The sequence below is a fragment of the Cetorhinus maximus genome, chromosome 36, assembly GCF_964194155.1.
Source record: "Cetorhinus maximus chromosome 36, sCetMax3.hap1.1, whole genome shotgun sequence".
Lineage (NCBI taxonomy): Eukaryota > Metazoa > Chordata > Chondrichthyes > Lamniformes > Cetorhinidae > Cetorhinus > Cetorhinus maximus.
Window position 1 is genome coordinate 7,400,497 of NC_135914.1, and position 27,455 is coordinate 7,427,951.

The 27,455-nt window shown below is 44.0% G+C and overlaps 1 protein-coding gene across 4 annotated transcripts in view; it reads left to right on the forward strand.

Annotated features, from left to right (window-relative positions):
• Nucleotides 1–27,455, forward strand: part of LOC144672302 (regulation of nuclear pre-mRNA domain-containing protein 2-like) — a 67,649-nt gene that overhangs the window by 33,857 nt on the left and 6,337 nt on the right. Inside the window, exons 3-11 of one of the 4 annotated variants that reach the window (XM_078534159.1) lie at nucleotides 6,482–6,582; nucleotides 10,470–10,508; nucleotides 10,599–10,667; nucleotides 11,791–11,843; nucleotides 15,854–15,980; nucleotides 17,599–17,774; nucleotides 18,998–19,286; nucleotides 21,267–21,485; nucleotides 25,684–25,902. In XM_078534159.1, the coding sequence (XP_078390285.1) occupies nucleotides 6,482–6,582; nucleotides 10,470–10,508; nucleotides 10,599–10,667; nucleotides 11,791–11,843; nucleotides 15,854–15,980; nucleotides 17,599–17,774; nucleotides 18,998–19,286; nucleotides 21,267–21,485; nucleotides 25,684–25,902 (1,292 nt within the window). The remainder of the gene's footprint in view (nucleotides 1–6,481; nucleotides 6,583–10,469; nucleotides 10,509–10,598; nucleotides 10,668–11,790; nucleotides 11,844–15,853; nucleotides 15,981–17,598; nucleotides 17,775–18,997; nucleotides 19,287–21,266; nucleotides 21,486–25,683; nucleotides 25,903–27,455) is intronic. The other 3 variants (XM_078534161.1, XM_078534163.1, XM_078534162.1) reach the window with 3 other exon arrangements.

Genomic DNA, 27,455 nt, shown 5'->3' on the forward strand with positions numbered 1-27,455 from the left:
AGGACTGCAATGGTGCACTACATCCTCAGAGCATCTACAGGAAATAAATGAGATCTTGCTAGTGTTAGCTCTGGCGTTAAAAAGAATGGAAATGCTGATGCCAATTGTAGTGTCCTTACTGCCTGAGAACCTGCTAACTCCGCAGAGATGAGGGATTGAAGTTGGGGCCTTCTTGGTTTGTGCCCTGGACAATGCAGTTACCTGCTATGCTAAGGAATCTAGATGGATCTCTGAATGGTATTATTTGGAATTATTTCCTGTTTTCTCAGACAACTTATAAAAAATGAAGAGTTTCTGAATTTGCAAATTTACAAAGTAAGATGCTTAAAATTATAAGAGCACTGAACAAGAACCGTTTGGGATATTATAAAGAGTAAAGTGGATCAGTATTTGGAGTTTGAGATATCTTCAGCAAAGACTGTTTGTTGATTTGAGGTTATTTTGTATCCTGTGGGCAGGCTTTAAGTTTGCATGCCCTTAGTTGACAGTGGTTACATCTTAGTGTTCTTGCAGTTAGATGTTTTCACCCTTTGTCAGTTTTCTTGCCTCCTCTCCTGAAGGTATTGAATTCTGATGGGTTCAATCCTTGTCATACCATTGTTGTCTCAAGTAAGGGTCATTGGATAGAAAGGGTGACTGATTTTCTCTGTCCCTTAAGTCATCAGTTATTAGTTTGCAGGTGATAGATTAAAGATGAAGGCCCCATGTTTGATTCTCAGCCTTTGCTGATCTAGCTGATCTCAGCTGGACTGCCTTTGAGAATGCTAAGAAATAAGAAGGGTGTAATTACATTGCTCGATGTAATATATAGACCACCATCTAGTGGGAAGGATATAGAGGAACAAATCTGCAAGGAAATTACAGAGAGGTGTAAACTCCATAGAGCAGTTATAATGGGGGACTTTAATTACCTGTATATAGACTGGGATAGTGGTAGTGTAAGGGGCAGTGAGGGACAATCGTTCCTAGATTATGTTCAGGGAAATTTCCTACAGCAGTATGTGTCCAGTCCAACAAGAAAGGAGGCATTGCTAGACCTGGTTCTTGGGAATGAGGTGGGCCAAGTAGATCAAGTGATAGTGGGGGAACATGTAGGGGACAGTGATCATTGTATCCTAAGGTGGAAAATGACATTGGTCAATCCAGAGTAAGGATAATCAACTGGCAGAGAGTGGACTTCAGTGGGGCAAGAACGGAGCTGGACCAGATAGACTGGAACCAAAGGTTGGTGGGAAAAATAGTAGCTGAACAATGGGCTACCTTCAAAGAGGAGATGGTTTGAGCACAGTCAAGGTATGTTCCTTCAAAAGGGAAGGGTAGGACAAACAAATCCAGAGCTCCCTGGATGATAGAGGAGATAAAAATTAAGTTAAAGAAGAAAAAGTGTGCTGACGACAGGTATCAGGTAGCAAATACAATTGAGAACCAAGCTGAGTTCAGAGGGGATGTGAAAAAGCAAATACAAGAAGCAAAGAGGCATTATGAAAAAAGACTGGTAGCTAACATAAAAGGAAACCCCAAAGTATTCTATAAGCACATCAATAGTAAAAAGGTGGTAAAAGGACAAGTAGGGCTGATTAGGGACCAAAATTAGGGACCATGCAGCTTGAGGCATAGCTGAGGTGTTAAATGAATACTTTGCATCTGTCTTTACCTACGAGGTAGATGCTGCCCAGGCCATGGTGACAGGAGAGGAAACTCAGTCACCAGAAGGGTTTAAAATTGATAAGGGGGAGGCATTGGATAAGCTGTCGGCAGTTAAAGTTGACGAGGTGCCAGGACCGGATGAGATGCATCCAAGAATATTAAAGGAAGTGAGAGTGGAAATTGCAGAGGCACTGGCAATAATATTTCAATGTTCCTGGGATTTTGGTAGGGGGGATGGGATATAGGCCAGTCAGTTTAACTTCGATGGTGGGATAAGTTCTAGAAACAATTATTTAGGATAGAATTGATAGTCACAGGGAAAAATGTGGATTGATTCAGAAGAGTCAGCATGGATTTGTTAAAGGAAAATCGTGTCTAACTAACTGGCTGGAATTTTTTGAAGAGGTACCAGAGATGGTCGATGAGGGCAAGGCCTTTGATGTGGTGCATATGGGCTTCCAAAAGGTGTTCGATACAGTGCCACACAACAGACTTGAGCAAAGTTACAGGTCATGGAATAAAAGGGACAGTAGCAACGTGGATACAAAATTGTCTGAGGGATGGGAAACAGAGTAATTGTTAATGGGTATTTTTTGGGCTGGAAGAAAGTTTGTTGTGGAGTTCCCCAGAGGTTGGTATCGGGACCCTTGCTTTTCCTGATATATATAAATGATCTAGATCTTGGTGTGCAGGGGACAATTTCAAAGTTGCCAGATGACACAAAACTTGGGAGAATTGTAAACTGTGAGGACAGTGTAGAACTTCAAAAGGACATTGACACATTGGTGAAGTGGGCAGATAAGGTGGCAAATGAAGTTCAATGCGGAGAAGTGTGAGATGATGCACTTTGATACAAAACATGGAGAGACAGTATAAAATAAAGGATACTATTCCAACGGGTGTGCAGGAGTAAAGAGACCTGGGTGTATATGTACATAAGTCATTAAAGGTGGCAGGACAGGTAGAGAAAACTGTTTCTAAAGCATACAGTATCCTAGACTTCATTAATAGGGGCGTAGAGTATAAGAGCTGGGTGGTTTTGATGAACTTATATAAGACATTGATTAGACCTCAGCTGGAGTATTGTGTACAGTTCTGGGCGCCACACTATAGGAAGGATGTGAAGGCATTGGAGAGAATGCAGAAGAGGTTTACAAGAATGGTTCAAGGGATGAGACACTTCAGTTATGAGGAAAGATTGGTGAAGTTGGGACCGTTCCCCTTGGAGAGGAGAAGGCTAAGAGGAGACTTGATAGAAGTTTTCAAAATCATGAGCGGTCTGGACAGAGTAGATAGGGAGAAACTGTTCTCGCTCATAAACGGATCGAGAACCTGTGGGTACAGTTTAAGTGTTTTGCAAAGGAAGCAAATGTGAGGCATGAAAAATCTTTTTCATACAGCGAGTAGTTGGGGTTTGGAATGCATTGCCTGGAAGTGTGGTGGAGGCAGGTTCAATTGAGGCATTCAAGAGGGCATCGGATGTTTATTTAAATAGAAACAATGTGCAGTGTTAAGGGGAAAAGGTAGGAGATTGGCACTAAGTTAAAATGCTCAGGGAGCTGGTGCAGCCATGATGGGCCGAATGGCCTCCTGCATCGTAACAATTCTGTGGTTTCACCTGACCACCCTGAGCAAGGAGGGATTTGAACAAAACATCCACAGTTCCCACTCATGAGCATTATTACCTAGTAGCGAGTGTGTGTGTATATGTGAGGACACATCGATTGGGAATAATACTGCGCTTGAATCTGACTCACCACCTAGACTCTCACTTTAAGGATGGTCCCTTGGTCAAGTTGTATTTGGCCTGCTGCATTTTTGTGCATGTGTAGCCTCGTACCAGTCAGCACCTTTAGGAGAAGAGAGGAAATTGGAGTAAGGCAAGGCTTCAACTATGTACGTTAATGAGCTGCCTCACACAGTTGAACTGGGCAGCACTGCATTTGGATGAATTAGGAATATTTTAAATCAGTCTGTTTATTTGCTGTAATTGCTGTTTCTTGACTGTAGTGATCGGTATTTTTTCACTCTAGTAAGCTGGAGATTTGTCAATTGAACTTAATCAAGTAAAGATTATATTGTATAACTACAGAGAGGAAAAGTAACTTGTTTTAAAGAGCTTAAGTCAGAATGGGATTGTTCAGTTAGTTTAAAATTAGAATCCCAGGTGTTTGGAAGGTCAAGTATCTTAAGAATGGGTGTATTTTATTAAGGAACTGAACTTATTAAAATTTGGCAGTGTTTCTTGCTAAACTGGGCTTTTTACATCTGCCCAAGCTGCCTGCCTCCGACATGACAAGTTGAAATATGTATTTTGAGTATTAATCTAACAATGTTGTCAGTGAGATTTCAGTGAAATGTAATGATGGTGTGTGAGAGCAAGTATCCAATAATAACCTTTGACTTTTCAAATGTTATGACTGAAGATGGGCACTTGAAGCTGGATACCAACGCTTTTACATTGCTGCAGCATCTGAATCTTGAAGAGATGTGCCACCAGCCTACCCTATTTGAGTAATTTCAGCTTCCATGCACGCAGCAGCAGCCCCCCCCCACCCCACCCAAAAAAGCAGCATCCCACCAACCCACTCAAAGAAACTTGTCTGTGCGTATGGGTTCCTTGAGCTGGTAGTATGACCCACTCAGCACTGTGCCTGCATGGCTGTGAAGCTGATTGCTAGTCCTGTGCATCCACATTCTTATGTCACAGATGAAGGGAAGGCAGTGGGTGTTTGAACATCAGTAAGCAGTTAGCACAATGAACAGCCTAGCACCAAGGAAGAAAGATGGTGCCTTTCATGTCCCCATACTACTTTACAGCTTATGAGGTATTTTTGAATTGGAATCACGGTTCTAATGAAGGAATTTGGAGTTCTCGTGATAGACCAGAAACTTACAACATTGCATTAAAAGCATTCACTTAAAAAAACCATTTATAAATTGGAAATCATTCCCATTATAAGTTGTAAAGGATGATCAGTAATTTAATGTACTTGGGGAATAGAAGGGAACTGGTTGATGTGATAAACTGTTACACGATGAGGTTTACAATATGTTTAAATATTATTTCAATGAGCCTGCCACCTTTAGTTAAATTTGAGAAGCTTGTTTGCCTTTGCATGTATATATGCACCCTAAGCTTGACAATGGCAACATGAAGTTTGAGAGATTCCCTGCACAAGTGATAACACCTACACAATGATACGGCAGGTGGTGTACCACGAGCTGAATTGCCTCCTTGTGTGTTATGGTATCTGTGATTTAAGAAGAATAGGACCAGCCTGAATCCTGTAGCCAGAAAGAAGCAGAAATTAATTATGAAAACACGTTTTTGTTTTCCCTGTATTGAGCTGGTAAACATGTTGTTGAATTTCATCCCTGAATTTATATCAAGTATCTTCTATTAGCCAGTGGAGCACTTCTCATACTGTGGCCACCTATTTGCCAATTGCGCATTATGTTAAACTATTAATGTTCTCTCAAACTTTCCTTAGTTTGCTGCACCCCCTAAATTCATCTTCATTGTTAACAAACTTGTTCCTTTTCTGTCTATGTCCAACTTCCATTTGTAAATTGCAACAAGGAGGTCCCAAAATGGGACACATTACAGTCTACCTCACTTTATTTCCAGTCCAGTGGCTATCTCAACCCATTTGACTATGTTCCCTTGTGCCTAAATTTTTGTGACAAGTCTTTTAAATAGCACCTTATTAAATGCCCTCTGAACATCCATTGCCTTCCCTTCATCTGTACGCACCTATTCCCTGAAAAAAATATCAATCAGCTTAGTGGTCTGTTGCAAATCTATGCTAGGTGCCCCTGACTAGGCCATTTCTCTTCAAATGTTCGTTAATCCTACTGTGTAATAATGGTATCTAGAAATAGGCCCACAACCCAGGTAGGAATAACTGGCGGGTCCCTTTCCCCTCTTTTGAATGGGGTGTACCATTTGCTACTTTCCTATTTCTGCGATTCATGGAATTTATAGAAAATTGAAGCTGCACATGCATGGATAACTGACATCATTGCTTAACGTTACTTTTTAAAAAAATCAAAGCTTGTCAGGGGTTGGAGCAAACAGAATATTTGGAGAAAGAAATTTGGGATATTTTAAATAGTGTTCAATGAACATGCCTACCGCACAGAGTGCTGACAACTGCCTAACTTAACATAGCTCTGAAATATATAAAGATACCTTACAGTGCTGGGCTGAAGTTTCACATACCGTTTGTACTGTACTTTCTCAGTGTTACCCTAAACTGGGCCAAGGCATATGTACTGAAATTAAAACAGAAAATGTTAGAAATGCACAGCAGGTTAGGCGACATTAAAAGAGAATTTTTAAAAATGTTGTGTTTGGGTGTGCACCCTTCATCAGAACTGAAGCCTGAAGGTAAACGGGCTCTTTAGGAAGTTTGTAGGATGGTGGGGCAGGGAAGGAGGAAGAGAATATGGTGGGGTGGGGAGAGAGAGAGAGAGGGGTGAGCATATCCACTACTCTCCAAGAGGGTGTTAATGAATGAATTGATCTGTAAAATGTGGAAGAGAAATTGAAAGATCATTAAGTGTAGAGATATAGAAAATGAGAAAAGAATGTGAAAATGAAGGAATAGCATCAGGACAAGAGAGATCAACACAAACAATGTGCACATCCCTTTACCTCTGTCTGATAGCAAACATGGACACAACACTAGATGAATCTATGACAAAACTCTGATAACAAATTTTACACCTTGTTCAGTTGCCAAATGTAAAAAAAATCTAAGTAAAACATTTTGTGGTCCAAACCTAGCACCAATTCACAAATATCCTCTTACTTTTTGGCTTTCTTTAGGGATCCTTCCATTCGTAAATCAGTGGAGCGAATATTCACAATATGGGAGCAGAGGAGCGTCTACCCGGAGGAATTGATTGTGGACCTGCGAGCTGCTCTTGGTGAGGGTCACCTGTAATGTGTAATGAATAAAGTGTTAATTTAGCAACGTTAAGATGTTTTTCAAAAGCAGGCTACATCACCCTAAGCAGTAACACACCTCAGTTATTCAAGTCTATTCTTACAGCTAGTGAGCATTACTGTAAGCTTGTACTCCCTTTATGCTGTTTTCTGATCCCTTTCACTCCTCAAGTAAAACCCCGTTTCCCAGAGAAGATAACTGAAAGGTGCCAGTGACAGTGGAAGGTACAAGCAACCTCATGCCATGTGGCAACAAAGCAAGTATTTTACCAGTTTGTTGGAAGCTACATGTGACTATTCAGCACCTGAGCTCTCAGCCTGGCTACCTTATTAAACAGGTGCTTTGCATGGACATAGTTCCGGTATGATACTGTACTCTGGAGGATGCCATGGTCGAGAGTTCCATGTCTTTCAGTAATGTCATGGTGTGGAATTGTAGCACCCCACACGCTTTCTGGGATTCAGGGTCTTTAGAACTTTGGACCCATCCTACATCAAAACCTCTATCCCTGAGTGCCTGTATGTTTGGAACTTGGCCTGTAGGAGTTACTTGTGTTCTGGAGTGCAGCTAACACTTTGAAGTTTGTATGTACACCAGCTGATGTGTTGCTAACTCTCCTCTGGTGCTCCTGGATGTGCATGTTATAATGCATTTTATGTTCTCAAAGGTCAGAACATGGCAGTCGCAGTTACTCATGGGAAGATCGCAATCCGTCATGAAGACTCCTTAATCCCTCACATTCCCCACCTCTACCTTAGCCCGTCTGCCATTGAAAACGTCGCAAGTGCCTATTATTCCTCGAAAGTGAAATACTCCATTGCTCTCTGGCTGGGCTCACATCCTCTACCCATCGTAAACTTCACCCTATCTTTGTAGCTTCCTCATGGTCTATACCTGGCTCCTTCCTCCCAATTCCTTGTTACACTGATTGTGGCCTCTGAACATCCCCCCTCCCCCCCCCAACCTATGACAGTTTCTGAAGTTTGTTCTGGTGACTTTTAACCTTGGGGAAAATTCAAGCTGCAGCAGATTACGTATTTTTCCAATGTCACTTGTCTGTGAATTGCAAAAATGCTCTGGAGTCTCCATTACCCCAGCAGCTGTGCATTTTATCTCCCCTTAAATGAAGCTGGGAAACTCATATCAAAATAAAAACAAAAAGCTAAAAGCTACTGTGGATGCTGGAAATCCAAAACAAAAACAGAATTACCTGGAAAAACTCAGCAGGTCTGGCAGCATCGGTGGAGAAGAAAACAGTTGACGTTTCGAGTCCTCATGACCCTTTGGCAGAACTGAAGTATAGTTAGGAGAGAGGTGAAATATAAGCTGGTCTAAGGTGGGGGGCGGCGGGAGAGAGAAGTTGAGGCTGGGGTGGTTGTAGGGATAAGCAAGAAGTGATAGGAGCAGATAATCAAAAGATGTCACAGACAAAAGGATCAAAGAGGTGTTGAAGGTGGTGATATTGTCTAAGAAAAGTGCTAATTAAGAATGGATGGCAGGATACTCAAGGTACAGCTCTAGTGGGGGTGGGGTGGAAAGACTAATAAAGTATTAGTTGTAGATTTAAAAATAATGGAAATAGGTGGGAAAAGAAGATCTATATAAATTATTGAAAAAAAAAGGGAGGGGGAAGAAACGGGGTGGGGATGGGGGGAGGGGGAGTTTAAGATCTAAAGTTGTTGAATTCAATATTCAGCCTGGAAGGCTGTAAAGTGCCTAGTCGGAAGATGAGGTGCTGTTCCTCCAGTTTGCGTTGGGCTTCACTGGAACAATGCAGCAAGCCAAGGACAGACATGTGGGCAAGAGAACAGGGTGGAGTGTTAAAATGGCAAGCGACAGGGAGGTTTGGGTCTTTCTTGCGGACAGACCGCAGGTGTTCTGCAAAGCGGTCGCCCAGTTTGCGTTTGGTGTCTCCAATGTAGAGGAGACCGCATTGGGAGCAACGAATGCAGTAGACTAAGTTAGGGGAAATGCAAGTGAAATGCTGCTTCACTTGAAAGGAGTGTTTGGGCCCTTGGACGGTGAGGAGAGAGGAAGTAAAGGGGCAGGCGTTGCATCTTCTGCGTGGGCATGGGGAGGTGCCATAGGTGGAGGTTGAGGAGTAGGGGGTGATGGAGGAGTGGACCAGGGTGTCCCGGAGGGAACGATCCCTACGGAATGCCGCCAGGGGGGGTGAAGGGAAGATGTGTTTGGTGGTGGCATCATGCTGGAGTTGGCGGAAATGACGGAGGATGATCCTTTGAATGCGGAGGCTGGTGGGGTGATAAGTGAGGACAAGGGGGACCCTATCATGTTTCTGGGAGGGAGGAGGAGGCGTGAGGGCGGATGCGCGGGATATGGGCCGGACACGGTTGAGGGCCCTGTCAACAACCGTGGGTGGAAAACCTCGGTTAAGGAAGAAGGAGGACATGTCAGAGGAGTTGTTTTTGAAGGTAGCGTCATCAGAACAGATGCGACGGAGGCGAAGGAACTGAGAGAATGGGATGGAGTCCTTACAGGAAGCGGGGTGTGAGGAGCTGCAGTCGAGGTAGCTATGGGAGTCGGTAGGCTTGTAATGGATATTGGTGGACAGTCTATCATCAGAAATTGAGACAGAGAGGTCAAGGAAGGGAAGAGAAGTGTCAGAGATGGACCATGTGAAAATGATGGAGGGGTGGAGATTGGAAGCAAAATTAATAAATTTTTCCAGGTCCCGATGAGAGCATGAAGCAACACCGAAGTAATCATCGATGTACCGGAGAAAGAGTTGTGGGAGGGGGCTGGAGTAGGACTGGAACAAGGAATGTTCCACATACCCCATAAAGAGACAGGCATAGCTGGGGCCCATGCGGGTACCCATAGCCACACCTTTTATTTGGAGGAAGTGAGAGGAGTTAAAGGAGAAATTGTTCAGTGTGAGAACAAGTTCAGCCAGACGGAGGAGAGTAGCGGTGGATGGGGATTGTTCGGGCCTCTATTCAAGGAAGAAGCTAAGGGCCCTCAGACCATCCTGGTGGGGGATGGAGGTGTAGAGGGATTGGACATCCATGGTGAAGAGGAAGCAGTTGGGGCCAGGGAACTGGAAATTGTTGATGTGACGTAAGGTGTCATATCAAAACATCAGCCACCAATAAGGGTGCAGTTTATACACGAGTTAATTCAACCATTTTTATTTCATCCTCAAGGTGCTGATTCTGGCTGGGAAATGGCATAACAGACCCTAACCACCCTTGGGTATTTCCCCAAGGGGTCATTCTTCTTTCCTGACCCTAGACTGTGAGCATTGACAGGCTATTAGACTGTGGAGGACTTAACAGTTGAACCCAGGCAAGACTCAACTGACCCTGTGCAGCTTCCTGATCAGAAGTGAATTTTCTCCTCTCCTTTCTCATGCACCCTAGAGGCCACTTTCATGTGTAATTGTGATTGAAATTACCTAAATCAACCCGGGTGGGGGTGGGGTACATACTAGGTTGGGCTCACCCATAGGGCCATTCCTTTTTGGTTTTGAAATTTTGAGAAAAAGGAAATATTGCACTTTGTGTATATAGGACTCAAGAGGGCATTGAGCTGAACACAATTATGTGGACTAATTGTAGGAGCGATTGAAGACCAGCCTGTGCAGACTTTGTATATTAACAGGAGAGCGGCGTTTATTTAAAAATGAATGGAGATGGTGGGGGTGGCCTCTTTTTGCCAGTCTTCAACAGTTTAAACCGTTTAATGAGGCCCGTTGCTTTACACAAAATACTTTTAGTAGTTGGCATTTCCCTTACGAACTAATGCAAATAAACCATATCACCATGCCGTCTGGAGCGATTGTTGCAAGGGCTTCAGACTAAGCAAACAGGAAATTCACTATTTTTCACTTGTTTCCATTCATTTTAGTGGGACGAAAGCCAGCTGAATTTACAAAAGTGAAAACAGGTATGGAACACATTTTGGGCAGTGGGAAAGGTGTGTTCAGAATCTCACGATTATTTAATAAAACACCACTTAATCTTTTGTGACTTTCAGACAGTACCCTACTTGTACATTCCTCATGCACTCACAGTGCTGATGGACGGAAGTCAGACATCAGGCATTGTAAGTGCACCGGGGATCTTATTCTCCTATCTTGTTACAGCTTAACCTGGTGAAGTGTCTGTTCATATATATTTAAACCTTTGACTGTGGGTAGTTAGTTGAGCATTCAGGATTGAACTGTTATCTGATAACCATGCACCTGTGCCTGTCTAACGTGGGGGTTTTCAAGCTTTACAGGGAAGCTGTGCAATATATGGACACGCTCCAGGAATCCATTGTCCTAATGCCCGAAAGACATGGTCAGCAGCCAAGGAAAACTTACTGCAGGGTTTTTCTTTGACTGGTCAGCAGAAATAATACAGAATTGTCAATGCTCAGCTCTGTGCTCATTATCTTTGCCATCCAGATCACAGGCGCTCCAGCCTGTTGCAGGTCAAGGGGTGCCTCTGGTACCTCTGTCAAATGGCCATTGCCCTTGTGAGAGCCATGGGTACTGGTGTAGGATATTCATTTTGGGGGTTGCAGGGGTCAGAGGGGGGTGGGGAAGGCCTTCACTACCATGCCTGAACCTGTCCTCTCCTGACATCATCTTGGGAGCACTTTGCTGCAGGAGATGCTGGGTGTTGGAGCAGCAACCTAGGTTAACTTGCATCCTCCTTCATAATCCATTGGGGTCAGGTGAAACGCACCTGCTTGCCTGGCTTTGATCCAGGAGTCTCAAACCTGTGACCCACTGCAAAATCATGGCTTTAACACAATGCTAATGCTGCAGTGTATAATTTAATATTTATATTTTTATATATAGTAATGATATGCTAGTATGTCATTAACAGAGCAGCGGTATAGACATGGGTTTAGATAACATCCAAACCACAGGAACTGAGCTTCGTAGACAACTTATATTCACTTCTGAGCCCTGGGACAAAGGTGCTGCAGTCTATCCGTTATTTTTTTCAGAACTTCGTATTGTGAAGCTTTGCTCTCATTTTTGATCGACAGCATGTCTCGCTACGGATACCAGTGAGTGGCTGCGCATAACCTGCGCACCAAAAGATAAACACTTGTGATGTATTTGATGTGCCCGCTGTTAGGATTTGCTGAAATCCTAGTAGAGTCCCTGCAGAGTGGTGCATAGGTGAAACTACTGTCCACACTGCTGACTCCATCTTCCCTTCCTTTACAGTGAGCAACAAGACACGAGTTGTGGTAAAATCCAAGATACTCGCTGAATTCAGGGTGAGTGCTTGTGTTTTGTTTTCCCTATTTTCTGCCCTTTTCACCCAGCTGCTGGGGTACGGTTTGCAGTTTCCTCTGATGCCATATGTGGTGTGCAAACCTAGACGGCCAGTGCCACTGTTGGACCATGAGGGACATCGCAGCTGAGCCTAACCCTGTCCTCCCCGGAAACCCACTTTCTGGTTGGGGTTGATGAATAATGGTTAGGTAAGGCCAGCATTTGTTGCCCATCCCTAATTACCTGAGTGGTTTGCAAGGCCATTTCAGAGGGGCAGCTAGAGTCAACCACATGGCTGTGGGGTCTGAAGTCACGTGTAGGTCAGACCGGGTAAGGACGGCAGATTTCCTTCCCTAAAGGACATTAGTGAAGCAGATGGGTTTTTACAACACTTGATGATAGTTGTCATGGTTGCCACTACTGAAACTAGCTTTCAATTCCAGATTTAAATTCCACCAGCTGCCGTGCGGGGATTCGAACCCATGTCCCCAGAGCATTAGCCTGGGCCTCTGGATTACTACGCTGATGACATTACCACTACGCTACTGTTTCCTCCTTAATTTTTCTTTGAATAATTGTTCACTTCTCTAATCCTGGGGTAGAGAGATGGATTTGTAACATCCTTACCCCACCATTCAGCTGCAGATCAACTAACTCAGAGCAGCCCAGAGATGGAAAGTGGGATTATTCTGATTTGTGTAGCCAGTGTATCTCCCCGAACAGCACAATTACTCACTTGGCCATCTGGTTTTAATGTGATTTGCAGGAGGGACTTGTTCTTTTTCTGTTTCCGTCTGTATGGACACTGAAGAGGGATTGAACACTGACATCCCTCACCTTGACATGAACACAAAAATCAGAGCCCCGTTTTAAAAAAAAAAAAGGTCAGGTGTAGAAATTAAGAATAGATTTTATGTTGAACTCCCCTCAAGCACTGAAAAGCACATTCACGTAATGATCTTGAAACTGCCAATTTGTTTTAAAGATCCACCTGGTTCACTGATGTTCTTCAGAGTAGGTAACTTGGCCTATAGGTGACTCCACACCAACAGCAATGTGGTTGATTCTTAACTGCCTTCTGAAATGGTCTAGCAAATCAGTCAGTTGTGGGCGACTCACCACCACCAGCTCAAGGACAGTTGGGGGTGGCCAATAAATGGTGGTCTTAACAGTGATGCTCATGTCCCCAAAACAAATGTATTTAAAAAAAAAAAAAAAAATCCTCCCCAGCCTCTCCCTGCTTCCTTGACCGGAGTATAATAGCCCAGCTTTTTTGTGGTTGAAATTGTGCTGTGCAGTGTTTGTAGCAAGTGCTTCCAATGAATGTATTGTCACTTTTTGGTATTAATATTTCCTCATCTCGCTGCCTCACACACCACCCCCCCTCCAAACCCACTGCCCACCCCACCTCTCCTCCGGTGATACAATTTGATGTAGCTTCATTAGTGCTGGAAGCCGCTCATACCTTGCCTTACTTGACTTGTGACTCTAGTCAGTGGGTCTTGCCAGGCTGTTCATCAGTAGAGCCTGATCCTACCTTCACCCCTACGCCCACACATGAGTGTCATTCCAAAAGGGATTAGGAATGGGAATTGAGACTGATGTTCTTTCCCCTTACCCTCAGCCCAGTGGCATTGAGGCCAGTTATTGAGCCCTGTTGCTTGCGCTTGAACTCAGGGCAGGGAAAGCCTTGACCTTCCTGGCCTGTATAATGTGGAGCCACATCTGAGGGTATTCCAAAGCACTTTACAGCCAATGAAGTACTTACTGAAGTGTAATCACTGTTGTAATGTGGTAAACACTGCAGCCAAACTATGCTGCTACTTGACTCAGGAAGCATTATTTCACACACAGGCATATCACAGAATAGTTACAACACAGATGGAGGCCATTCAGTTCTATGTGTCTGTGTTGGCCCTCTGAAGGAGCAATTTATCTAGTGCCACTCCCTGATCTCCTTCCCATGACCCTGCATATTTCTTCCTTGCAGATAACAGTGCAATTCCCTCTTAAGTGCCTCAATTGAATTGGCCTCCACCACAGGCAGTGCATTCCCGATCCTAACCACTCGCTATATGAAGAAGTCTCTCCTCATGCTCCATTGCTTCTTTTATCAATTGCTTTAAATCTGTGCCCCCTCGTTCTCGATCCTTTCACAAATGGGAACAGTTTCTCCCTATCTACTCTGTCCAGACCTCTGATGATTTTGAATATGTCTATCAAATCTCTCAACCTTCTCATCTCCAAGGAAAACAGTCCCAACTTCTCCAATTTATCTATGTAACTGAGGCTCCTCATCCCTGGAACCATTCTCATGAATCTTTTCTGCACTTTCTTTAATACTTCACATCTTTCCTAAAGTATTGCTGAATAAAGACATTTTGTGGAAGCTTTTTGTCTTGCACTCGTTAGGACAATCACAAAAATACCAATGTGGGGAGAAGCAACAGCTTTATACTGGTAGGGACGTTGCCGTGGAGAATGCACCAGCTAATGGTGACTGACCATTAACTGCCAAACATTGTTTGGCACTTAAACCAGGCAGCTTGACTGGGGTCAAGGCTTTGCCCTGAGGAATGAACCAGCGAATGGCTGTCACTTATCTTGTTTAGCTGAAACAGGAGCAATGTGTGTACGTGTTCTTTCTGTCTACAAAGAACAGGGCCCTGTGTATTAATGTACGTAACTTCCAGTACACGCAAATGCACCACATTGCGAGCCCGACTGACAATCTTAAATTGGTTGTTTTTTAGCACACTCAGGATTATTTAGCAAATGTTGTCCAATCAAGGAATCACATCTAATGTTGGACACTGTTTTGAGTTTTGCAAGCACGGGCTGTATCTTGCCCATTGCGAACAGTGGAAGGGACATGCTGTTTGATACAATCCGCCAGTCTTTGGGACATACGACCTACATACCTAGCATCACACTGGCACTGAAATTCATACCACATTACTCATTTGTGTGTTAGGCAGAACGTCTCTTTGGCTTGACAGCAGTGTCCTGTTGGTGGCGAGTAGCACTCGTGTTGCTACTGCATAGTGGCAGCGTGAAACTCCGTCACCACTAGCTGGTGTATTCTCCATGGCAACGCCTCTACCAATCAGCGTCCACTTGCCAACCAATCAGCATTTTCTTCTCATACAATATAAAGTTGTTGCTTCCCCTGACATTGGTATTCTTGCGATTGTCCTGATGAGTGCAAGATTAAAAGCTTTGACAAAATGTCTTTTTCAGCAATGCTCAAGCTTTGTGCTACCAAACAACTTTCCTAAAGTGCAGCACCCAGAACTGGACGCAATACTCCAGTTGAGGCTGAACCAGTGTCTTACACAACTTTAACATAACCCCCTTGCTATTAGTAAAGACTAGGATGCTTTATTGCTATACACAACTTTTTGAAAAGCAAAGCTGATGAAACTACTCTTCATAGTGAAGAATTTTATTTGCAAATTTGTGCACAGCTTGATTCCAGAAGCAGTGATGTGATAATGATCAGATAACTTTTCCTTTTAGTGACTTTGTTTGAGGGATAAATATTGGCCTCAGGACAATGGGGAGAACTCTCCCTGCTCTTCAAAAGTAGTGACATATGATCTATTCCGAGCACCTAAGAGGACAGACGGGGCTTTGGATTAACATCTCGTTTGAAAAGCGGCACCTCGTATAGGGCAGCGCTCCTTCAGTACTGGCACAGTGTGTGTTAGTCTAGATTGAATGCTCGAGCCTGAGTGGGATTTGAACCCACGGCCTTCTGACTCAGAAATGAGTGCTGCCACTGAGCCACGGCTGGCAGAGATAGGAAAAAAAAACTTGGGAAGCGTCCTTTTGTCAGCAGCGTGCATTTATTGTTGCAATTTTCCTTTGCTTGTACTTGATTTTACTATCACGTTGTAGTATTGGGTGTGCATTGCAGTTTTCCTTTCATGTAAATGGTTCTGGGGAACAGTGGGAGTACAGTCTCAACCTCCACAGAACCTGACCATACGCTCTTCATTTTCCACTGCAGCCGCAGGCATTGATTGATCAGCTGGGGTCTTATAAACAAGCTGAGGATGAGCGGGAATTCAAAGAGAAGCAGCTTGGAACCCTCCGCGTGGATGTATGCAGCACAGAGACGTTGAAACGATTGAAAGGTAGAGTACAGAAATGAACATGCAGCTGGCAGTAAATTAATCTAATGAATACTTGGGAGGGGGTTTGGACCTTACTTATTTCACGAGCTACAGGTGCACCTTTTTTAAAAAAAAAAAAAATTTTAATAGACTAGGAGTCGTCTACTGTTGCATGCGTGCTGTGCCTGGATACAGTGGGATATGGTGCTACCCAGTGGCTGCAACCTGCAATTACAGTGTCACTGAGACCTCTTGAAGAATTGCAGTTATAGAGCACTTTACGTCACCTCAGTACTTTCCAGAGTGATTCACAGCCACCAAAGTACTTCTAAAGTGAAGTCAAAGTTATAATGGCAGGAAAAATGGCTCCATATTGATATAAGCATGACCAGAAGTCATAACAGTAAGTGCCGTTTAGGGACAATAAATGTGGACATAGCAAGGTTTTACATCTAATTTATATAGTTAGAGATCTAGATAGGGATCTGTGTACTTGATTTTTAATTTGTGGTTTTTTTGGAATAATCTTGAATCTATCGATGAGATTTTATAAGTGTTCTACATATGGACATACGAATTAGGAGCAGTGGTAGGCCATTCAGCCCCTCGAACCTGTTCCACCATTCAATAAGATCATGACTGACCTGATTGTGGCCTCAACTCCATATTCCGTCAACCCCTGAATACCTTCAACTCCTTTGTTAGTCAAGAGTCTATCTGCCTCAGCCTTAAAAAAAAATATTCATTGACCCTGCCTCTACTGCTCTCTGAGGAAGAGAGTTGCAAAGATTCATGATCCTCTGAGAGAAAAAATGTCTTCCCATCCTACTCTTAAATGGGAGATCCCTTATGTTTAAACTGTGCGCCTTAGATCTAGTCTCTCCCTCAAGGGGAAACATCCTTCCAGCACCCACCCTGTCAAGCCTCCTCAGGATCTTGTATGTTTCAATAAGGTTACCTCTCATTCTTCTAAACTCCAATGGATACAGACCCAGCCTGTCCAACCTTTCCTCATAAGATAACCCCGTCATCCCAGATTTTGGCAGGAAAAATGTGTTCATCCATCTAGTCTAACCTTCTGATCCTCCGGTTGGTCTTCATACAGTAATTCTAGAGTTAATAGCCCTGTGTCTCCTTTGCTAATAGTAGTTCATCCAGTCCTTTTTTTTAACGAAAACAAAAAATGCTGGAAAAACTCAGCAGGTCTGACAGCATCTGTGGAGAGAAAGACAGAGTTAACGTTTCAAGTCCGTATGCCTCTTCTTCAGAGTCATATGGACTTGAAACGGTAGCTGTCTTTCTCTCCACAGATGCTGGAAAAACTCAGCAGGTCTGACAGTATCTGTGGAGAGAAAGACAGCTACCGTCTCAAGTCCGTATGACTCTTCGGAGCTCTGAAGAAGAGTCATACGGACTCGAACCGTTAACTCTGTCTTTCGCTCCACAGATGCTGTCAGACCTGCTGAGTTTTTCCAGCAATTTTTGTTTTTGTTTCAGACTTCCAGTATCCGCAGTATTTTGCCTTTATCTTACTGATTTTTAAAAAAAACTCCGCTGTGCTTCCCTGTTCCATGACTCCGGGTAATTTGTACAGGCCAGACAGTTCAATCGTAGAAACACCTCATTCTCTTTTTTGTAGATCGTGCTGGAGGCAAACGATTTTCGAAAGACTTTGAAGAATCCAGCTCCAAGTTGGAAGACTTCTGTGCTGAGCTCGAGAGGGAGGTGAAGAAGACACCACCATTGATTGAAGCTCTCGAAAATGCAGAGATATTTTACGAGGCTCAGTACAAGGAGGTGAAGATCGTAGCAAATGTAAGTGCCTTATCTTTCTTTAACTCAGACTTCTGTGTGGGGACATGGGCCACATTCGTGTTCACATTGCCAGGGGATTCACTGCAAAATGTCTCTTGAAACCTGTCTGATTACCTCCTTGAGACCAGTTCCTATCTGCTCCATTGCTCTTCCCTGGTAACTTTATTCTATAGCTCTATTGCCTTTCATGCAAAAGTTAGTTCTGCCTTGCTCCAGAGGTCTTTGCTCTTCACACAAAAGCAAAATACTGCGGATGCTGGAAATCCAGAATAAAAATACAAATTGCTGGAAATGCTAAGCAGGCCAGGCAGCATCTGTAGAGAAAGATAAACCAGTTGATGTTTTAGGGCGATGACCTTTTCATCAGAACTGGGGATTAAAGCGGGTGAAAGGGTGGGAACAGTAGCAAAAGGGAAGGAATGTGACAGGGTGGAAGGCAGGAGAGATTAAATCAGTCCGGAAGGCGGCCTTATTGAAAGAGGACATGCTGTTCTTCGAGCTTACGTTGAGCTTCATTGGAACACTGCAGGAGGCCAAGGACAGAGAGGTCAGTGTGAAAGCAAGGTGGAGAATTAGATTACCAGGCGAACGGAAACTCAGGGTCTCACTTTTTTATGGGCGTCGCTGGCTAGGCCAGCATTTATTGCCCATCCCTAATTGCCCTTGTTTAAGAGTCAACCACTTTGCTGTGGGTCTGGAGTCACAGGTAGGCCAGACCAGGCATGGACAGCAGATTTCCTTCTCTAAAGGACATTAGTGAACCAGATGGGTTTGTTTTATCACCAATGGTTTCATAGTCTTCATCAGACTTTTAATTCCAGATTTCTATTGAATTCAAAATTCATCATCTGCTATGGTGGGTTTCGAACCCAGGTCTCCAGGGCATTAACCTGGGTCTCTGGATTACCAGCCCAGTGACAATACCACTATGCCACGGCCTCCCCATCTTGTGGACCTGTTTCACAAAGCGGAGACCCTGGAGCTGGTAGAACTGGCAGAGGATGACTGTGTCCGTCCTATTTCCTGCACTTCTGCTTTCACCCTTCCCCTCCCTCCCTCCCTCCCTCCCAGAACCAGGATAGGGTTCCCCTTCTTCACAGCTTTCGCCCCACCAGCATGGACTGGCTGGGCTGAATGGCCTGTTTCTGTGCTGTATATTCTAGGTAATTGTGTGTGTTTGTTTTTTGATTTGATCACTAGTGCCATTGACTATTTTCTCACAGGCATACAAGACATTTGCAAACAGAGTCAACAACCTGAAGAAGAAGCTGGACCAACTGAAAACCACCCTCCCAGATCCGGACGAGTCTCCTATTCCGTCTCCCAGCATGGATGCTCCGTCGCCAACTGGCTCCGAGTCCCCCGTTCGGCCGGTAGAGGAGGTTGTTGTGGAGCCGAAGAAGGTAGAGGAGAGCCCCGGGCCGCCGACGCCGGAAGCCTCGGGCGATAACTGTGACGTGGAGGACATGGAGCTTTCAGATGACGAAGCTGCTGGAGCAGTAAACATCATAGGTACTCGGCTTGGAAATGGCAGCAAGTTGTGGTTCCTAATTCAAGGCATTACAGAATCACAGCGCAGACTCAGGCCATTTTACCCAGCTAGTCTGTGCTGGTCTTTATAACTCCACAGGAACCTCCTCCCATTCCATTTACCACCTCTCAGCCTTCCAGAATACCTTTCCTATCTCTTTTCTCTTGTATTCTTGTCTAGTGTCCTTTTGAAAGCATCTAAAATTGTTCCACACACTAACCACCTTCTCAGTAAATTAGATTTCTCCTCCTCTCCCTGTTGGATTTATTAGTAACTGTCTGGTATTTATGGTCCCTAATTTTGGATTTTCCCACAAGCGGGAACAACCTCTCCTCATCTACTCCCACCGCCCCATTCAGAATTTTATTGACCTTGACCGGGCCACTTCTCGGTCTTCTCTTTTCTAAAGGGAAAAGCCTCAACCTGTTCAATCTTTCCCAGTCACTTTACTATCTCAGTTTTGGTATCATCCTTGTAGATCCCTTTCTTCACTTTCTCCAGTGTTGCTGTGTCCTTTTTACAGCATGGAGATTGGAACTGTGCACAGTTATCCAAGTGCAGCCTGACCATGGCTCCTGTACAAGTTTAACAAAGCGGAGTTAACATAACCACCACTGAATTCTATACCGCTAGTAAGAAGGCTGTGCTTTGTTAGAATTTTTAATTGTTTTACTGACCTGCAATGCTGCTTTTGATACAAAAACAGAAAATGCTGGAAAAACTTAGCAGGTCTAACAGCATCTGTGGAGAGAAAGACAGAGTTAACGTTTCGAGTCCGGATGACTCTTTACAGAGCTTTTTGCTTTTATGCTGCTTTTGATGACTTGTTCACTTGTGTTGCTCATAATTTTACAAGATTATTTTATTCCATCATAAATTATGATCCATTTTAATATATGCTTCAAATAAGTCTTCTATTTTCAAATGAAAATGTTCCTTTCACTACCTACACTGACTGTTGGCATTAGTCAGTTCTGTCAGCTTTATTTCTTACTCAGTCTTCTCTCCTTTTGATCTGGGTTTCAGTTCCCCAGATTGGGCAACTCTCCAGTACCTCGACCTTAAGAGGCCTGCTTTATAGAACCATAGAACACTACAGCACAGAAAACAGGTCATTCGGCCCTTCTAGTCTGTGCCGAAATATTATTCCACTAGTCCCATTGACCTGCACCTAGTCCATAACCCTCCAGACCTCTCCCATCCATGTATCTATCCAATTTATTCTTAAAACTTAAGAGTGAGCCCGCATTTATGCAGACACCAGACCATCAGACAATCCCGGTTTGGTCCTCACCAGACATCTACAAAGCTGTATATCCCAGAAAGAGTAATTTGATAGAAATGGGAATTCTGCAATAGTGCAGGGCACAGAAGCCTCTCATAGTGACCATATCACTGCCCCTAGCTAAGCCTGTTAATGCAGCACAGAGCAGGAATTTAACCTGGAATTATTGCAAGACCACATGGTGCATTTGCCTACTAATCATTGGGGAACCCAGACAACTTTGCCTTCAGGTGAACACTCGAGCTCGCTGCTTAACAAATGGCGGTCCCAAATCAAGCTAGACCTCTCCTGGTGACCCAGAATGTATCCAATGGGTAGCTAAGCATGCAGATCACAAACTTATCTCAGCTGTCGGATCGGTTAGGGTATTATAATTGGCTTCAGTGCCTGCTGACAAGTGAAAGGGGAAAGTGAACAGGGTTCATATCCGTGGTTCCTCCTGGAAACTGAATACATTCACAATTGGTGGGGTGGAATTAGATCTAATTGTGACGTTATATGATATCCTAATGTTCACCAGTCTGGGCACGTGAGGGATATGAAAGCACTCAGAATGGATGGGAGAAAGTGAACAGATAAATCAACCGTGGACCATTGGGTAAAGCGTGATTCCAATTTGATTCTCTTTTTTTCCTCCTCTCCCCCCTCCCGCCCCCTCTTAATTGTTGCTCTTCAGCAGTAGAGAGTGAGGAGAAAAAGGAGGAGTCCAGTCCAAATGCAGCAGCAACAGCAAGCGTGAGCCCCCAACCAGAAAAAGCATCTGCCCCGGCAGAGACCACGCAGGCAAAGAGCAACACTTCGACACCACCCCTGGCCCTTCCAAACCTGGCAAACATTGACTTGGGCAAAATTAGCTCCATCCTTAGCAGCCTGACAACAGCGATGAAGAACACAGGTGAGAAATGTAGGAGCTTGCCAGAGTGAGTGCACAAGTCACTGCAGGATTTGTTCAAGGTCGGGTGGGTCACAGGTACCTTTATTATATACTCATGCAAATAAATAAAACTGAACAGGGAGACTGTTAGTTAAGTCAAAAGTCAGCTTGACTCGGTGGTTTGCACACCTGCCTCTGCCAGAAGTTTGTGGCCTCAAGCCCTCTTCCGGAACTTGAGCACATGTTCAGAGCTGGCACTCCAGTGCAGTAGTGAGTGAGTACTGCATTGGCCTAAGTGTGCCTTGAATGAGACATTAAATTGCCACCCACCTCAGCCTTTTCTGGTGGTTCAGGTGGCTGTTGACGATCCCATGACATTGCCTGAAGGAAAGCAGGGAGTTTTTGTGTCCTCTCCGCAAATCCAACGCTGGTTAACACCACCCAAAATGGATCAGCTGATTATACACCTCATTATTTGTGGGAACGTTCTTTGTGAAAAATGGCAACTCTTTAAATTTGAAGCAGTTTACGTTTTTGGAGAGCTACCACATGCAACTATATGAATATAAGTCCTGTTTTTTTTCCCATTTGATTGTTGGGAGTCAGGGAAGAGAGATCGTTCAACAAATACGTTTTTGAAATGAGCTTTTGTCAGTCAACAGGAAACAGATACCCTAATTTAGCACCAATCAGATTGTCAGTCTCTGAGGGAGGATGCAGAAAGCTCAATATGGGCAATTGTCACACTGCTGTGCTCTCTCCTGAGGCTGCAGCTGTGTAACATTACAGGGGCAAAGTAGAGGGAGCTTTATTCTTTGTTTAACATGGCTTGTGCCACATTGGAGAGTGCTAAATAATGACACTGGACTTGCATGTGTTTTTGTTTGGAATTTCCTCTCTCCTTTCTCTTTGAAGCTGGATATGAACTGAAACCTGCCTCTTTACTTTCTGCCGTGTGTGTGTATTGGTGTAGCCTTGGTTTAACAACAAGATTACATGAGGTGCTCAGCTTGGTAATTCATCACCTCAAATGTAGGAAAACGCACTGCAAGCAGGCCAAGGCTACACTTCTGTATTTATTTACATATGCATACTTAAGCAGAAAGGTGTTTAAAATTTAATACAAAATCCAGTTTTATTCCAACACAAACTGGGTGGACTTGGTAAACCAAGACAGTGTCCACAATCTTGCAGCTTGGTAACACACTCTAAATAATGCAGACGTTGAATGATTTGTGACAGAGTTCCTATTCACCCCCTTCCTTAAAAAGAAGCTAGGTGAATAGAAGACAGAAGATCCCGAGAAGGACCCTGGATTAGAAGCAGTCTCTTTCAAGATTCTCCTTAACAAAAGACGTCCAAGCAGGTATCCTCCACAGTAACAACATGTTCTTATCTAGGAGATGTGCACCACCTCCTTGAGGTTCACAAGAGTGATAACCACCAGGCCTGACCAAGATGTATTCCCATTAACCGATCCTGCAGAGAATTCCCTGGACGCTTATGCAGATCGGTCAATCCATGTTTCACTATTTAGGAAGGAAGCACCAAATAAGTTTAATTTGACAAAAGTAGAATGAAGAAAAGGCTCTTTACATGGGCACCCCAGCAATGCAACTGCCTGAAACCGCTTTTAATTCTGTTTTATCCTTTCTAAAAGTCAGTGTTACTCTCCTCATAGTTTAAAATGAGGAAACATCGATTTGACCTTGGGTTACATCTGTAGAGAGTACGATGAATTATATAACAGTAGGGTGAATTGCTTAGAGGTATGTGAAAAATCACTCCCGTCTTATCAACATTATCTCTTGTTTTTATGAGTGCTGGAATCATTAAGCAACAACTATACATCTTACCTAGTATTGCTTCATCGATCTAATTATATGAGTTGCAGCAGGAAAATTTTGGCAGCTTATTTTTAGACTGTGACCAGACATAATGGTTGCAGCACAATCATTTGGAACCAGTCTCTTAATTGAGCTTCTAACAGCAACTAAAAAAAAAAGCTGCCTTAGAATTCTGTAAATTAAAATTTCCCTCTTTAATTATTTTATGGGAGGGGAGATGAAAGAAAACTGCTGAAGCATTATTTATTACTGGGGGTAAGAGTATCAAATGGCATTTTTATTTCCCATTTACTCCATCTACAGATTTCCTTCCTTTAGAATTTATTTCAAATGGACTAAATACTCTATCAGAGTGAAATATTCCTTTTGTGAGTAAGTTTGTCTCTTCGGTTACATTGTACAGATTACCACGCTTCCCTGGTGGTTGTCGGCATGTTATTGAACCATCCAAGCTGCGAGGCACCACTGGTTAACTGATCTCAACTTGGGCATAGCTGCCACAGACCTTGGTGCTCAAGGCCCATTGGTTCAAGACCCACTCCAGAGACTTGAGCACGTAACTTAGGCTGACCCTTCTGTGCAGTATTGAGGGAGTGCTGCACTGTCAGAGGCGTTGTGTTTTGGATGAGGTGTTAAAGCAAGGCCTCATCTGTCCCTCAGGTGGACATGGCGCCATTTTGAAGAAGAGCAGAAGTGTTCTAGCACCCTGGCCCAACATTTATCCCTCAACCACCATGACTTAAAAAGAATGCAAGATATCTGCTCATTTGTCTCATTGATTATTTTTTTGTGGGACCTTTTTGGCTATGCCCACATTGGATTTCATGTTTCACTGCACTACAATGGCGACCACGCTTCAAAAGTACCGCATTGATTGTAAGCATTTTGTGAAGCCATGCAGTCGGTGAAAGTGGGTTTCAGAGTGAGCCCACAACTGAGCTCAGCCCTTGTGCCCTAGCTGGGTCAAAGAACATCCAAGTTCACAAGCGCACACGGTACCTGTAACCCAGCAACAGTCAGTGCCTTTGGAAAAGATGGAGTAAATGTGGAGTCGGATGTGCATAGGAAGCAGACAGTGTGAAGTTTGCCGTCCAAGAGCCATGTCTTTGAGAGTTGCTGTGCTTCTTTAGGTTTCTATCGCTTGTTGTTTGGAAGTGTTTTTATCCTCCTGTGCTTTACAGGAATCTGATCACTTAGTACCAGTAGGAAGGAAGTGAATCTGGATACAAATGAGTTTTCTTTTTCTTAGCAACTTGAATTTATTGTGAACAGATATGGATTGTGCTAACTAAAATTGGAGCTGACTATCCAGTTGTGTCCAAAAGAAGTCTCTGGCTGTAGGTAGGCTCTGCAGTTTCTTGTCCTGTTAATGGTGACACAGGTGAGTCAGATAAATCTCAATTCTATTGTTGCACTTTAATCCAATAATTAAAATATATGGCTGATTTTTCAGCATAGACTTGGCATTGCAGAACCATTGCTGGCATTCCAAGGCTGTGGGTAGGACTTTAGCCAAGTGTAAAGTTGAGCATGTCAAATGTTTATGCTGTGTTTGTACTTGAACTGTAACAGTTTAATTCTTCCAAACATGGATCGTGTCTGGAGCTGTGAGGTGAAGCTCTGGGGGGGAGGGGGGTGTTGTGAGTAATTTGAAGGGATGAATTAATAGCACCACACAAGAAGCACATTGAACAACTTTTCTTTACCATATTGGTGCCAATAGAAGGGGCTTGGTCAGCGACTGAGTTCAGCTCAGCAGACAGCAATTAAGCTACAACTGACTTTAATGTGATTGGGGGAGGACAGGATCAGGCCTTGCTGTGATTGCTCCCCCTGTACACTCTCTCTCTCCCCCCCGCCTCCCCAAATAGAATCACAGAATTGTTACAGCGCAGGAGGTGGCCATTCGGCCCATCGCATCTGCAGCAGCTCTCTGAGCATTTCACTTAGTGCCATTGTTCTGTCTTCTCCACAAACCCTGCACATTGGTTCTTTTCAAATAATCATCAGATTCCCTCTTTAATGCCTTGATTGAACCTATTGAACAATAGTCATGTACCCGTCTAAATTCTCTCATAACTGGCTCCTTGTGACGTGTAGGAGGGTGAGCAAGCCTGCACCTGCCCTCCCACCCCCTCAAGCAACTATCAGCATGTTTGGATAGTGACAACTTGGGTATTACACTCCCAGGATAATGTTTTACATGAGATGGCACCAATTGGATATTACTTATAAGCTCTTTGGTCTCGAGGAAGCCTAAATGACACTGAAACCATATTTACCTGTTTTAAAAGTTTGTTGCTGCGTCATGTTGCTCAGCTTGTCTATGACTGAACTTGTCAGATTTTGCTTTTCTCTCCTTCTGTCTGCAGTCAGCCCAGTGGTTGGTCAAACGCCTGTGCTTGCAGTAACGTCAGCGGCTCCTTCTTCTGGGTTGCAACTCAATAGTGGCATGAAGGCCCCCGTTCAGAAGCCTTCTCCAATTGCTCCCAATCCTCTGGCAAGCATCCTGTCAAAAGTTGAATTAACTCCAGAGAGCATCCTGTCAGCACTCAGCAAGACACAGGGGCCCTCTGCTCCAGCTCTGCAAGGTACAAAATCCATCTGAGCAGACCCTGATTCTCCTCCTGCACCAGATGGTCCCAACTCAGCATCCTCATCCCTGAGATTTGGTAACTTCAAACCCAGACCCCCTAGATTATTTTTCTAAAGCTTCAAGTACCATCCCAAGGCACATTGCATCTTTTCCTACGTTTAACTTATTCCTTTCCAGGACCTCAGATCTTTCATTCCCACTGTCTACTTGTAACCCACAGGTTTTTATCCTCAACTTTGTAACCTAATTATTATCTCTTTGATTTGTGTTGCTGCTCCCCTCTTCTTTTGCACCTTACTGACCTGCACTATGGGCCCTGACACTTATCGGTTTAATAAAAAAAATTGCAGAATTAAATTGGCTGCATTATAACCTTTGAAATAATCTCTAGAATTGTACTCAAAAGCTTTCAATTTGGTTCTTTTCTAATGTGTCACGATTAGCATTTAAAAAAAATTAATTCATGAGATGTGGGCTTCACTGGAAGGTCCAGCATTTATTGCCCTAGTTGCCCTTGAGAAGGTGGTGGTGAGCTGCCTTCTTGAAACTTGCAGCCCATGTGGTGTAGGTACACCCACTGTGATGTTAGGGAGGGAGTTCCAGGATTTTGACCCAGTGACAGGGAAGGAATGGTGACATATTTCCAAGTCGGGATGGTGAGTGACTTGGAGGGAAACTTCCAGTTGGTGGTATTCCCATCTACCTGCTGCCCTTGCCCTTCTAGATGGTAGAGGATGTGGGTTTGGAAGGTGTTGTTTAAGGAGCCTTGGTGAATTCCTGCAGTGCATCTTGTAGATGGCACACACTGCTGCTACTGTGCGTCGGTGGTGGAAGGAGTGAATGTTTGTGGATGTGGTGTCAATCAAGCGGCTGCTTTGTCCTGGACGGTGTCAAGCTTCTTGAGTGTTGTTGGAGCTGCACTCATCCAGGCAAGTGGGGAGTATTCCATCACACTCCTGACTTGTGCCTTGTAGATGGTGGACAGGTTTTGGGGAGTCAGGAGGTGAGTTACTCGCCGCAGGATTCCTAGTGTCTGACCTGTCCTTGTAGCCACAGTATTTATATGGCTGGTTCAGTTCAGTTTCTGGTCAATGGTAACCTCCAGGATGTTGATAGTGGGAGATTCACTGATGTTGATGCCATTGAACGACAAGGGGCGATGTTCATTGGAGAATGTCATTGTCTGGCACTTGTGTGGCGCAAATGTTAGTTACCACTTGTTGGCCCAAGCCTGGATATTGTCCAGGTCTTGCTGCATTTGGACATGGACTGCTTCAGTATCTGAGGAGTCTCAAATGGTGCTGAACATTGTGCAATCATCAGCGACATCCCCACTTCTGACCTTATGATGGAAGGAAGGTCATTGATGAAGCAGCTGAAGATGGTTGTGCTGAGGACACTACCCTGAGGAACCCCTGCAGTGATGTCCCGGGACTGCGATGACGGACTGCCAACAACCACAACCATCTTCCTTTGTGCTCGGTATGACTCCAATCAGTGGAGAGTTTTCCCCTGACTCCCATTGACTCTACTTTTGCTAGGGCTCAT